Below are 14768 nucleotides of genomic sequence, written 5' to 3' on the forward strand. Positions count from 1 at the left end.
AGGAAATCGTAAAGCGTCTGTTTTTTCTCACCTTATTGGCCACTTCCTGCACCAAACGTTCATTAACGACCGAAGGACGCCCACTCCGTTGTTCATCATGCACATTTGTGTGCCCACCTTTAAATGCTCTCATCCACTTACTTACCATTCCATCACCCATAATGTTTTCTCCGTAAACTGCATAGATCTCACGATGAATATCGATCGCTTTCAGGCCTTTAGCACTAAGAAATCTTGTAACAGCCCGTACTTCACAGTCGGCGGGAGTCACGATCATCGGACGCATCTTAAACGCTCAGTACACAACGTAAGCAAGGAAGAATCAGACTGTAATGGCGTCAGTGCGTAGATTAAGGTGGCTTTCATGTAAAAATAAAATTGAGATATATTAGCACTCCTTTTTTTAAATTTCAAAACGGCACTTACTTAAAAACACGCCTCGTATAACACCTTGGACCATTGCTGCACGCTGCAGTTTTTATGTTGGTGTGCCCACTGCAATCTTTTCACCTTATTTGATTCGCGTAATAAAGGATTTTGGCAACTATGCATCCGTTTAAACCCTGTCCACAGGGACGGCGTTGTACTGTTGAGCCAGAGACTGGAGCTTCTCTCATATTATTTCCTCCCTCGCGAATTTCAGGTGCAGTATGAGCCCTTTGATCTTTGCGCTGTACACATATAAACTGATCTTCCCCGTATGAGGATACGCGGGCTCTTCCAGATCGCGAAACGTTTGCATTGGCACCAGTTTTCTTGAACCACTGCAATGCATACACCACTGTAGATTGGGCTACGACAACTTTGTTGTTGCAATAGTGGTACTGGAATTGCCGTCCTGATGCAGATCTACAATTACAGCACTTTTTCAATTCCAGTACCTGCTTCCTTATTTCGTGAGATAATATGGTGTGGACCTGATCAGATGTACAAACACACTGCTAGATGCACACAGTGTGCGGTAAACTAATGCTACATAGAGAGTTCAAGGAATGAGGCATATTCGAATGGAAATGTCTTAGGTAAAAGGTACGTCAGTGTTGTTGTAGATACTCATCAGCGTCACAATTAGCGAACAACCAGTCGAATGCACAATAGAGGCGCTTAGTCTTTATATGTTGATACTTGTTTTATTATCATAACTGGAGTATGATAGAATATTCCAAACTAAATCCCTGTTTTGATCAAAAATTCATAGCTGTGATAGGTAATCAAAAACTTTTGAGTAGTAGATTTCCTCAAAAGTCTCCCAGTGAATCCCAGCCTGCTGTCTACCTTTTCTAAAATTTGTTTCATGTAGTCATTCCACTTTAGGTCGCTCCGAATGGTTGCTCCTAGGTATTTTACGGTAGTCCTCGATCCTCTGCAGGTGTTGCTGCATTTCGCTGCAGTCTTCTGGCGTTGCAGTCTTCCTACTGACAACTGCATCGTTTGCAAATAGCTTCACGGAGCCTCCACCGCTATCCGCTGCGTTATTAATGTTGTTGTTGTGGTGGTCTTCAGTCCGAAGATCGGTTTAATGCAGCTCTCCATGCGACTCTATACTCTGCAAGCCCCTTCATCTGCAAATAACAACTGATACCTACATCCTTTTGAATCTGCTTAGTGTATTCGTCTCTTGGTTTCCCTCTATAATTGTTGCTACCCACCAAACTTCCCTCCAGTACTAAATTGATGATCCCTTGATACCTCAAAATATGTCTGATCAACCTATCCCTTCTTCTAGTCAGGTTGTGCCAAAAATTTCGTTTCTACCCAATTCTACTTAGTACGTCCTCATTAGTTACGTGATCTACCCACCTAATATTCAGCATTCTCCTGTAGCACCGCTTTTCATGACCTTCTGTTCTCTTCTTGTTTAAACTATTTATCGTCCATGTTTCATATCCATACGTGGCTACACTTCATATAAATACTTTCTGAAAAGAATACCTGGCTCTTAAATCTGTATTCGATGTTAACAAAGTTCTCTTTTCTGGCTATTGCCAGTCTATATTTCATATCCTCTCTACTTCGGTCATCATCAGTTATTTTGCTGCCCAAATAGCAAAGCTCATCTACTGCTCATCACCTGATCTAATTCGACTATATTCCGTCATCCTCGTTTTGCTTTTCCGTTAGGTCTGAGGCGCCTTGTCACTAATCGCGTGGCTTCTCCCCGTCGGAGGTTCCAGTCCTCCCTCGGCCATGGGTGTGTGTGTTGTCCCTAGCGTAAGTTAGTTTAAGTTCGATTAAGTAGTGCGTAAGCCTAGGGACCGATGACCTCAGAAGTATGGTCCCATAGCCCTTACCACAAATTTCCAAATTTGTTTTGCTTTTGTTGATGTACATCTTCTAACTTCCTTTCAAGACCCTGTCCATTCCATTCAATGGCTCTTCGAAGTCCTTTGTTGTCTCTGAGAGATTACAGTGTCATAGGCAAACTTCAGAGTTTTTATTTTTGCCAGCCGGTGTGGCCGAGCGGTTCTAGGAGTCTGGAACCGCGCGACCGCTACGGTCGCAGGTTCGAATCCTGCCTCGGTCATGGCTGTGTGTGATGTCCTTAAGTTAGTTAGGTTTAAGTAGTTCTAAGTTCTAGGGGACTGATGACCTCAGATGTTAAGTCTCATGGTGCTCAGAGCCATTTGAACCGTTTTTTTTATTTCTTCTCCCTGGACTTTAATTCCTACTCCAAATTTTTCTTTGGCTTCCTTTACTGCGTGCGCCATGTACAGATCGAATAACATAGGCGATAGGCTACAAACCTGTCTCTCTACCTTCTCAACCACTGCTTCCCTTGCATGCTTGCATGCCCCTCGAATCTTACAACTACCACCTTGTTTCTGTACAAGTTGTAAACAGCCATTCACTTCACTCCCTGCTGTAGTTTGCCCCCCCCCCCCCCCCCCCCCCGCTATCTTCAGAATTTCAGTGAGAGTATTCCAGTCAACATTGTCAAAAGCTTGTAGAAATGCTATAAACGTACGTTTGCCTTTACTTAACCTATCTCCTAAAAGAAGTCGTAGGGTTAGTATTACCTCGCGTGTTCCTACATTTCTCTAGAATCCAAACTGAAAGAATTCGTGTTACTATTTTGCAACCACGACTTATTAAACTGAGAGTTAGGTAATATTCACACATGTCACCACCTGCTTTCTTTGGAACTGGAATTATTATATTCTTCATGAAATCTGAGGGTATTTCGCCTGTCTCTTATATCTGGCAAACCAGATTGAAGAGTTTTGTCGTGGTTTTCTCTCCCAATGCTATCAGTAGTTCTAACGATAATAACCTGTGCTTTTTTCCGATCATCAGGAAAACTTTGCTCCTCCAGAGACGTCCGGTGCACTGCTGCCAGAGGAGAGACACGTCCTTTCACCTATGCTACTTATAATTTTATTGGTATCCTGTCCGGCCCAGTGGACTTTACTCTGTGGAGCGGTTTCAGTTGCTTTTCTATCCCATGGTCACTTACTTCGACATAAACCATTTGTCGTCCGTCCGGTGATTTAAAGGTGATACTACAATGCCGTCTTCCTCTGTGAAATAGTTTTGGAAAAAGACGTTTAGTATTTCCCCCTTCTCTGTGTCATCCCCGGTTTCAGTGCTGTCATGGTGTTGAGTTCTATCTGCAAGGAGTCTTAATACCAATTACATATGGTGAGGTCTTAATACCAATTACGTATGGTGAGCTCTTAATACCAATTACATATGGTGAGCTCTTAATACCAATTACATATGGTGAGGTCTTAATACCAATTACATATGGTGAGCTATTCAGTAATTTCGTATTTTGTTCACTGAACGATATTGCGGAACTGTATCTAATGCGCTCCTGAAGTCAAAGAACATAGCATCAACTTTGGTGCCGTTGCCTATTGTGTGCTCGGGGATCACATGGGCCAGCGATCTTTGACTATAGTATTTAGCGAAACGCCTCTGAGATAGATCATGTCATGTAAATGGACAGATGGAAGGTATAAAAGAAAACAGTCAGGCAACGTAATACAAACTGTTGTGTTCAGAGAAGTGAGATGTTTCGGTTCGCTTATGCTGGAAAACAGCAACTGCTCTGCAGAAGTGAGTGCTTGCAGAATTCAACGAAGACCTATCCTCGAATGAAGTACAAATGCAATACATCATTATCAGCTCTCGCGCAGAATACTGCGACTAATTTCCCTGCCACAAAATTTAAGAAACGAGTCTATATAAAAATCGTCATCGCCGTGTGTGTCCGTAGAACTGTCTGTTAGAATAAAGTTAATGCCGGAGTTAGTTATGCTGCAGCCACTAACAGTGATAGTAGCAATAATAGTAATAATAATGATAACAATAATAATAATAATAATAATAATAATAATAATAAATCCTGTGGAGGCCCGGGAAAAGAATAGGCCTCCGGTATGTTCTGCCAGTCGTAAAAGGCGACGAAAAGAACAAACCACTAATAGGGCTAACCCCCCTTTTAGTGTCATTAGTTGGTTCAGGACAGAACTAATGAAGCCTCGGACAAGCGCTGTCATGGTCGGGGACGACGCTTAAACCCTATGCCCGTCAACAATGGTAACGTCACTGCTAGCCATACGGCAAATGATTTAAATCCAAATAGAGGTGTTTTGCAGAATATGCTTCCTGCAACCACTCTAGAAGGAAAACAAAGACAGAGGATGAGATGGTCAGATGAAGTTAACCGACACCTCATGTTCTGTTATTACGAAGCAACAAACTTAGGAACAAACACAATTGGATACAGATCACAAGTATACATAACATTTATTACCAGATACCCAGAATTAAAATTTTTAACAGAACAACGACTACCTGATCAGATTCGTGTAATAATAAAAAATAACAGGATACCCCAGGCAGAATTAGAAAACATCAAACAACAAGTTCAACAAATACTGGAACAAAATAATGTGCAAACAGAAGAAGAAAAAAATACAGTAATGGACTCAAACATCCCCGAGCAAACAAACAAAGAACAATACGCGTCAATTAAACAATCAGAGGAAAACGAAATCTTAAGACAGCCACCAGAACAAGCACAAATAGAACATGAAGTGAAGTGACACACATGTTAGATATAGAAAAAAAATTTCTGTTGACATATATAGAATACAAAGGCACAAATACAGACATTAGACCATTCTTGCATAGACCACCAAATAACCCACAAGTCGAAACAACTATAACAACTATCAGCACAATCATACACAACTAAATAGATGAAAATACAACTATGGAAGAGTTACAACTACTGGTTTATGTAGGAGCACTCACTACACTAAATATACACACTAGGCAGAGATCAGAACCAACCAACACACAGAAGAAACCCACAAAACCAGCATGGCAACACAGGCTACAGATCAGAATAGAAAAACTGAGAAAAGACATCGGACAACTAACACAATTCATAGGAAATGAAATATCAGACAAACAACGAAAAAGGTTATGTAAAATCTCACAACAAGAAGCAATAGAGCAATTACATGAAAAGAAGCAGAAATTACAAGCATTGGCCAAACGACTTAGAAGATACAAAAAAAGTGAAAATAGAAGGAAACAAAACCAAACATTCAACACAAACCAAAAGAAATTTTACCAGACAATAGATAACACACACATTAAAATAGACAATCCACCACACATAACAGACATGGAACACTTATGGAGCAACATGTGGTCAAACCCGGTACAACATAAGACATGCACGGTGGATACAAGCAGAAACAGACTCATAAAAGATGATACCACAAATGCCTGAAGTAATAATTTTGCAACATGAAGTCACCCGAGCAATTAATTCTACGCACAATTGGAAAGCCCCTGGAAATGATAAAATAGCAAATTTCTGGCTAAAGAAGTTCCTCAACACACACACACACACACACACACACACACACACACACACACACACACACACACACACACACATCTGACTAAATTATTTAACAATTACATTGCAGACCCATACACAGTCCCTGATACACTTACACAAGGAATAACTTATGTGAAACCTAAAGATCAAGCAGACACAGCAAACCCAGCAAAATATCGCCCCATAACATGCCTACCAACAATATACAAAATATTAACGTCAGTAATTACACAGAAATCAATGACACATACAACACAGAACAAAATTATAAATGAAGAACAAAAAGGCTGCTGCAAAGGAGCACGAGAATGTAAAGAGCAACCGATAATAGATACAGAGGTGACATATCAAGCTAAAACTAAACAAAGGTCGCTACACTACGCATACATTGATTACCAAAAAGCTTTTGATAGTGTACTCCACTCATGGTTACTACAGATATTGGAAATATACAAAGTAGATCCTAAATTGATACAGTTCCTAAACATAGTAATGAAAAACTGGAAAACCACACTTAATATCCAAACAAATTCAAATAATATCACATCACAGCCAATACAGATTAAGCGTGGAATATACCAAGGAGACTCATTAAGTCCTTTCTGGTTCGGCCTTGCTCTGAACCCACTATCCAACATGCTAAATAATATAAATTATGGCTATAATAATACTGGAACATACCCACACAAAATCACACATTTGCTATACATGGATGATCTAAAACTACTGGCAGCAACAAATCAACAACTCAACCAATTACTAAAGATAACAGAAGTATTCAGCAATGATATAAATATGGCTTTTGGAACAGACAAATGTAAGAAAAATAGCATAGTCAAGGGAAAACACACTAAACAAGAAGATTACATATTGAATAACCACAGTGACTCCATAGAAGCGATGGAAAAAACAGATGCCTATAAATATCTAGGATACAGACAAAAAATAGGAATATATAATACAAATATTAAAGAACTAAAAGAAAAATATAAACAAATACTAACAAAAATACTGAAAACAGAATTGACAGCAAGAAACAAGACAAAAGCTATAAATACTTACGCTATACCAATATTGACCTACTCATTTGGAGTAATGAAATGGAATAACACAGACCTAGAAGCACTGAATACATTTACACGATCACAATGCCACAAATATAGAATACATCACATACATTCAGCAACTGAAAGATTCACATTAAGCAGAAAGGAAGGAGGAAGGGGATTCGTCGACATAAAAAACCTACATTATGGACAGGTAGACAATTTAAGAAAATTCTTTCTAGAACGAGCAGAAACTAGCAAAATCCACAAAGCAATCACTCATATAAATACATTGGCTACACCACTGCTACTTCATAACCACTTCTACAACCCTTTAGATCACATAACATCAACAGACACGAAGAAAGTAAATTGGAAAAAGAAAACACTACATGGCAAGCACCCGTATCATCGAACACAGCCACACATCGATCAAGACGCATCCAACACATGGCTAAGAAAAGGCAATATATACAGTAAGACTGAAGGATTCATGATCGCAATACAGGATCAAACAATAGACACCAGATATTACAGCAAGCATATTATTAAAGATCCCAATACCACAACAGATAAATGCAGAGTTTGCAAACAACAAATAGAAACAGTACATCACATCAAAAGCGGATGTACAATACTAGCAAATACAGAATACCCAGAAGACATGACAATGTAGCAAAAATAATAAATCAACAACTTGCCATACAACATAAACTAATAAAACAGCACGTTCCCACATACAAGTATGCACCACAAAATGTACTGGAGAATGATGAATACAGATTATACTGGAACAGAACCATTATAACAGATAAAACAACGCCACATAACAAACCTGACATCATACTCACCAATAAAAAGAAGAAATTAACACAACTAATAGAAATATCCATACCCAATACAACAAATATACAGAAGAAAACAGGAGAAAAAATTGAAAAATACACCCAACTGGCTGAGGAAGTCAAGGACATGTGGCATCAGGATTAAGTTGACATTATACCAATTATACTTTCAACTACAGGAGTCATCCACCAGTACATCAACGCAATACAGCTACATCCAAACTTGTATATACAATTACAGAAATCTGTAATTATTGATACATGTTCAATTACTCGAAAGTTCCTAAATGCAATGTAACATACACCGTACAGTTAAAAGGAAGACACGCTTGATCAAGGTCCGCGTCACTTTCCATTTTTAACCAGACATAACATCTGAGAAAAGAAAGAAATGATAATGATAATGACAATGCTTGTGGCATATATAAAGAGAATTTATTGGTGTAAAAGATATGTGTTTTGTCTGGAACCTCGAGACCGCTACGATCGCAGTTTCGAATCCTGCCTCGGGCATGGATGTGTGTGATGTCCTTAGGTTAGTTAGGTTTAAGTAGTTCTAAGTTCTAGGGGACTGATGACCTCAGAAGTTAAGTCCCATAGTGCTCAGAGCCATTTGAACCATTTTTTTTTTTTTTTTTTTTGATAGGTGTCTTATGATACAGCGATGTCTGGGGAAAGGAAAGTTAAGGAGAGATCACCATTTTTAAGAATAATGGGAAAAGCGGAAGATGTCGTTGGGAAGAAGAATCTAAAAGGTAAATGAGTGTGTACAGGGACAATGGTAATCCTTATTGTTGCTTTAGTAAATGTTATTAACCGAGATCTGATCTGGGGATGTTATTAAAAAATGGTTCAAATGGCTCTAAGCACTATGGTACTTAACATCTTAGGTCATCAGTCCTCTCGACTTAGAACTAATTAAACCTAACTAACCTAAGGACATCACACACACCCATGCCCGAGGCAGGATTCTAACCTGCGACCGTAGCAGCAGCGCGGTTCCAGACTGAAGCGCCTAGAACCGCTCGGTCGCAGAGGTCGGCGGATGTTATTCATTTCTCTAACATAATGCGGGAGGTTATTTCAGAGTGGGGCTCCTGCTACTGAGAAGGACTTCGAGAAAGTAGCTAAATGATGGAGTGGGACAGAAAGGATTTTGTTCTGTTGGGAATGGGTATTTCTGCCAAGTTGTTCAGATAGGAGCGCTAAGGTCGAGGAGAGATACCGGGCTGACAAAGGAAAACTCGGGGACTTGACTGGTTCTATTCGAATACATGGTTTTGACGTTTAAGAAAGGATAATTCCCGTATTTCGAAGACATACATTGAGAGAGAATCCTGATAAAAATTCTGCTTTCTTGGAAAAAGATGCGTTTTTCGCTCCTTTCTAAATGCTACAGTAGCGCGTTCTTTCTTTCATATATATAACCTCACTCTGTCAGGTTCTCAGGTTCACTACATTTTTAAACTGACAAGACCATCAACAAAACAATTTGTTGATAATAAGCCGGATATGTGGGTTACAATGTGTACGCGAAATGGGCGCAATAAAGTGAAGTAGACGACGGCTTTCTGTGTACTGTCGTAATTCAGTTCAAATGTAAGATGCATGCTAACTGTGGTGATAAGCAAAATTAGCATCGCATGCCTATAACGCATCTGTTAAACATAGCCCCGAAACACAATGCCCAAAAAAAGAAATATGCATCACTTAACGGCTGCAGTTCCCTTGTGGCACGCGCAACAATCAGCGTCGAATTACCAGTTCGTTTTCAATTCCAATTCTATGTACCGAAAGCAATCGGCAATATATGTAAATGTCGAATAACTGACTTTTTTTCGATATGTTGTGCGTCAGGCACATACTGGCATTGCGAACAGTTCCACTGGTAAAGAGAAGGACTCTGAAATACCTGTGGCACACACTTCTAGAATTAGTCTCACCACTAACGACTATGTGGTGAATAAGAAAGAATTTATTTAACGTGCAGTGCGTAATATATCCCAAATTTAAAAGATGCACAACATTTCATCAACGACACTGCACATTTGTCTCAGCGAGCGTATATGAAAATTAGTTTTATTATCAAACTGCTGTGCAAGAAGTATAGTGTTTCAATTTTAATAAACTTCAGCAATGCAGCTGTACTTCTTTTGCTCCCAATACGTTTGAATAATAAAGCGAAATATCTACACAATTACTCAAACAAAACGGGCTTCCCATTAACTTACGATCTATTCAGAATTTTACGCGCAATACAAAACTACATGTCGAACGTTGCAGACTAAAAAAAAAAAGGTCAGTATCATAACGCTATTACCTCTTACACCAAGAAAAATGAGAGAACTCGTCACTAAACCCTGTAGTATTGTTGCATCAATACACACACACATTTTTCCTACAGTATCCTCATAAATAGCCTTCAGCCAAAGTGAGCTGTAATTACGCTGAGGAAATGCCAAAATAGCAACCGTAGATAATTCTATTTGTCTCGCCTCTAGCGACGTATACAAAGACAGCGGCGCTGCCATCTAGCGTAATACGGTCGCATAATAACTGCATTTATCAGTCTGTTGGATATCTCATAGCAACTGCTGTGACACCACCGTCTCGTTCGCCCCTTCGCCGTTTGGTGTTCATGAAGTCAGGAAAGGACAGATTAGCTGTTAGTATATGCTAATATATCATTATACCCTAGCTTCTGACCATGTTAAATTCATGGATTTTCCATCAGCGTTCTATTATTCTCATGCAGTACCGTAAGACATTTCCAAAGGTCATAAAGGATAGATATATTACTCACTGGAAAGTGAAAAAGGCTTCAGTCTACATACCAGACGCTCTTCCTTTTTGTCATATGTTGATTTCCATAACAGACTTTCGCTTTACATTCGATGTTCTGGAATTTTCGTGAACATCAACCTCTAGATACGTACTCCAAAAAATGCTATGAATTGTTGTAAAGAAATGCGTTCTTTGAATGTCCCAAAGTTTCAAGTCGTTGTGTTCCATTAGACCAGTTGTTCCTTGCTGAGTTAGGTCTTCTGTCAACAGTGTCTGATTAGCATATTTCGGAATTCGTCTGTAGGATGGTTGACGAATGTTTAGGTGGACACCCTTCCTTGCTAGTCACCTGTCGGCGTCATCTTGTTTATTTTTCAGTAAACTAATAAGTACATTAAACGTATATATTTACCGAAAAGATAACTGCTGTGAGCAGACTAAAAACTAACGTTAATTCATGTATAAACTGCTATTAATGATAGTTTAGAATCTACTCGGGCAACGCATGTTACAGCCGGAAGAGTAGCTCAGAAGTGTCCTAGTAACTTTGTGTGGCTCGGTTTCAGCAGGCGGATTTGTGTTATACTTACAGATGGAGGTTGCATTCTTTTGTAGGTTCTGCCAGGCGCTGATCAAGATTCGAAATAGACATACGGACGTGGTCCAGACGATGGCACAAGGGGTCCTTGAGCTGAAGGAGTCGCACGCGGTGGACCAGGCAACGGAGAACAGCATCCAGTACTTCTTGGACAGGTTCTACATGTCCAGGATCAGCATCCGAATGCTCATAAACCAGCACAGTGAGTCTTCGCATGAAACCTTTCTTTTGTGGTGTGGCCCATTTCTTCTCTGGCAGCTGTAACCGGACGGATTCACATCGACGTCTTCCGTTTCACTTCAGCACTCGTGTCGGAAGACGCGCGTGTCTTTTCTTAAATCCTACTATCCAGTAAGCTAACCATGTTTGCCTATACACTTAATGCTGCGTCTAATATTCGTTGTTTCCCTTAAATTCATTTTCTGATTATCTCCTCATAAACTAGAAACGTATCGTCATCAGATCCTCCTTTAGTGCCATAAGAAATGCGTTGTATCTTTGCATTTTCAGTCTTCGCGTAGTCTGCGCAGTAGCACGCTCACTATTTTGTGTCCCATTTTAGAACTTACACATCCGTGCACTTTCTGCTCTATAATGAAACCCCACGTTATTATTCACCGTAACCCAATCTCGCACACAGGAATTTCACTCGAGAACGGGTCGATTCCAGTTTTCACATGTCCATGCCACAGTTGTGCTGTGCTCTTCGTAGAACGTTTCCTCTAAAGCATGCTACGCAGACGTAGCAGATTTTAATGTGGTCAGCTTCCGTTCATTTTTTAAATTTCTCGTTGATCAGGTGCTCTTCACCCCTGACACTTTTTCATCCGATCGTCTTGCACCTCACAGGAAGATTCGAATGACAATGTGTCTCGCATTACAGAAATATAATGGAGATTTTCCGGGAAAATTATTCTAGTCGACTAGTAGATAGATAGTGTCAGCACTTGTTGGGCTAGTTGTCAGTCTTAATGTCTTACTATTAAGGAATCGCCACAACTCGTGTTCAGAGGGATTTCAAGACGACGGTAACCCTAATCAGAGCTCAGGCTGTGGACACTCTGTGTTGGATGATTAATAATTAGCAATTTTTTTCATCTACAGAGATACTGAAGCTACTATAGAACAAAACGGGCGAACTACTTTTTAATGGCTTCAGTGGCCCTCGAAAAGATCTGTACGGTGGTACAAAGCGAAGTAGACTGAAATAATTCCCAAAAAAAAAAAATGCCCGCGATATTGCGATAAAGTCAAAGAAGAATCCTGCTACAGCGTAGTTTACATAAATTGCCACGTAAACAAAGCAAAACTACTCTATGATGATCAACTTGCGCCTCACATGTAACTCATTACCTGGCTGCTTTGAGCAAACATTTCACCACAAACATTAACACGGTTTTTCTTTTTCCAAGAAATGTAGAACGCCATTTAGAAATGCTCCTGACATCATTCAGAAAGGCAACAGTTTCTCCAATAAATGCGTACATATAGCTTAGATTATTAGACGTACAGAGAACTCGTCCGGCTTTGCGCACTTTCATTTTTCCTTAGTTTCAATATTTCCAGAAGCTCATTACCTATTACGGGTGCCTATATTAAGTGGAACACGGAATACCTATAAATTCGCAATACTTTTACGAACTTCCAGAATGCTGGAATAATTGTATGTCAGCAACTTCTGTTAATCAGTACAACTAAAAACCAGCCAAAGTTGCGAATTTCACTTTTTTGTATTTACTCGATAATCTGTATGCGCCGTCACTGTTCATTTGCACTTCACAATACCTAATATTTTTGACATGGTGTTTGCATTTTCAGAAATATCATTATGACCATCCGTTACGATGATTTGAAAATGGGTCCCGGTCCGAAACCAGTTATCGATTAAATAAAAACAGTGAAATTGGCATCTTTGGCTGGTTTTTCTTTGTACACATTATACTTTTGTGTGGGGACTATTATAGAAAGGATAGAATGTGTAAATTTTTATTTCAGATTTATGATGAAAACAGGAAAAAGGGAACCGTTTCCACATCACGCTCAATCCCTCTAACGGGCTACTGGTAGCGCTACTTCCATTAAAATTTTTTCGTGTGTCAGCAAACTATCTCAACACTTAATTCCGTGGACGAGTGGTGATGTCACAACACACAAAGCAGCTATAAAACACTGTTCTCAGGGGGAAGCTGTAAAAATATAGCACACATTCTTAGATTGAGTGTCTTATCTAGTGCAAGAAGAGTAAGGACGCTTTTCCATGTAAGTTCAATAAAGTTCTAAACAGTATGTGCTATATTTATACTGGGAACCGAGAATTTCAGTAAGAGTTCACCTGTACTGCTTCAGTTATGAAAGTCATTCTGAACTGTTATACGTACACTAAGTGCTGTTTTCTGACACACACTCGTGCGGTAGCGTTCTCGCTTCCCACGCCCGGGTTCCCGGGTTCGATTCCCGGCGGGGTCAGGGATTTTCTCTGCCTCGTGATGGCTGGGTGTTGTGTGCTGTCCTTAGGTTAGTTAGGTTTAAGTAGTTCTAAGTTCTAGGGGACTGATAACCATAGATGTTAAGTCCCATAGTGCTCAGAGCCATTTGAACCATTTTTTTTCTGACACACACTCTCGTTCCACAAACTGATTAACACTAGAAAGAATTTTAAAGGTATTTGTGAGTGCGTATACTAATTATAGCCATATTAGGATCAGTGCTGAATGGGAAAAAACTGTATGCAAATAACACCTATCTTCTTTTTTTAATGTTTGCAAATTGTACTGCATGCTTGGAACGCTATTACGAGTCTGTCGTAGAAAAAAAATTATGCTGATTCTGGATGAAACAGCTGTAACATGAACTGCGTTTCATGTATCAAATGGTTCAAATAGCTCTGAGCACTATGCGACTTAACTTCTGAGGTCATATGTCGCCTAGAACTTAGAACTAATTAAACCTAACTAACCTAAGGACATCACACACATCCATGCCCGAGGCAGGATTCGAACCTGCGACCCTAGCGGTCGCTCGGTTCCAGACTGCAGCGCCTAGAACGGCACGGCCACTCCGGCCGGCGTTTCATTTATCGAAGCTCGTAGAAGTAGTACAAGTATGTGTAGCGGCATAGATGAACTATTTTATATTCTATCTGTACTGTGTTCGCAATCGTTAAGACACTGGATTTTCGTACAGTTTGTGAGGGGCTCAGTTCTCTGTCCGTTTATCCAGTTTACGGTCTGCCGTGACTACTTTATATCGTTTAACATACATGCCGGCATATGTCCTTTGAAAAGTGTAGGATCGAGTTATTTCACCATCCTTGTTCACCTTGACGTAGAGCTTCGACTCTGATTACCTCGTCGTCGACGGGACGTGAAAACCAGACGTTCCTGTTCCTTTCACTTCTTATACCGTGATCGTTATTCGTGCTTTTCCGTCACTCTCTTGAGTCAAATGCGTGCGTTTTCTAGATCCAGGATATACAAATAACTTTAAGAAAATGCTTGTTTTTGATCAGTTTAGCGTGATATCGGAAAGACAATTGAACTTGTCATGTTTCACAGGGCGCTCACAGATGTGAAAGGCTCGACAGGGGCCAGAAGTAGTCCTTTAATCAACCGATTGTCGAACTGCTTTCGGCT

General features: G+C 39.9%; 1 protein-coding gene across 1 annotated transcript in view; it reads left to right on the forward strand.

The window, feature by feature from the left end:
* The window catches only part of LOC124555287 (pyruvate dehydrogenase (acetyl-transferring) kinase, mitochondrial), a 372705-nt gene that overhangs the window by 270304 nt on the left and 87633 nt on the right, over nucleotides 1-14768 (forward strand). Inside the window, exon 3 of the mRNA XM_047129160.1 lies at nucleotides 11154-11338. Coding sequence (XP_046985116.1) covers nucleotides 11154-11338 — 185 coding nt within the window. The remainder of the gene's footprint in view (nucleotides 1-11153; nucleotides 11339-14768) is intronic.

Source organism: Schistocerca americana, chromosome X, assembly GCF_021461395.2.
Source record: "Schistocerca americana isolate TAMUIC-IGC-003095 chromosome X, iqSchAmer2.1, whole genome shotgun sequence".
Lineage (NCBI taxonomy): Eukaryota > Metazoa > Arthropoda > Insecta > Orthoptera > Acrididae > Schistocerca > Schistocerca americana.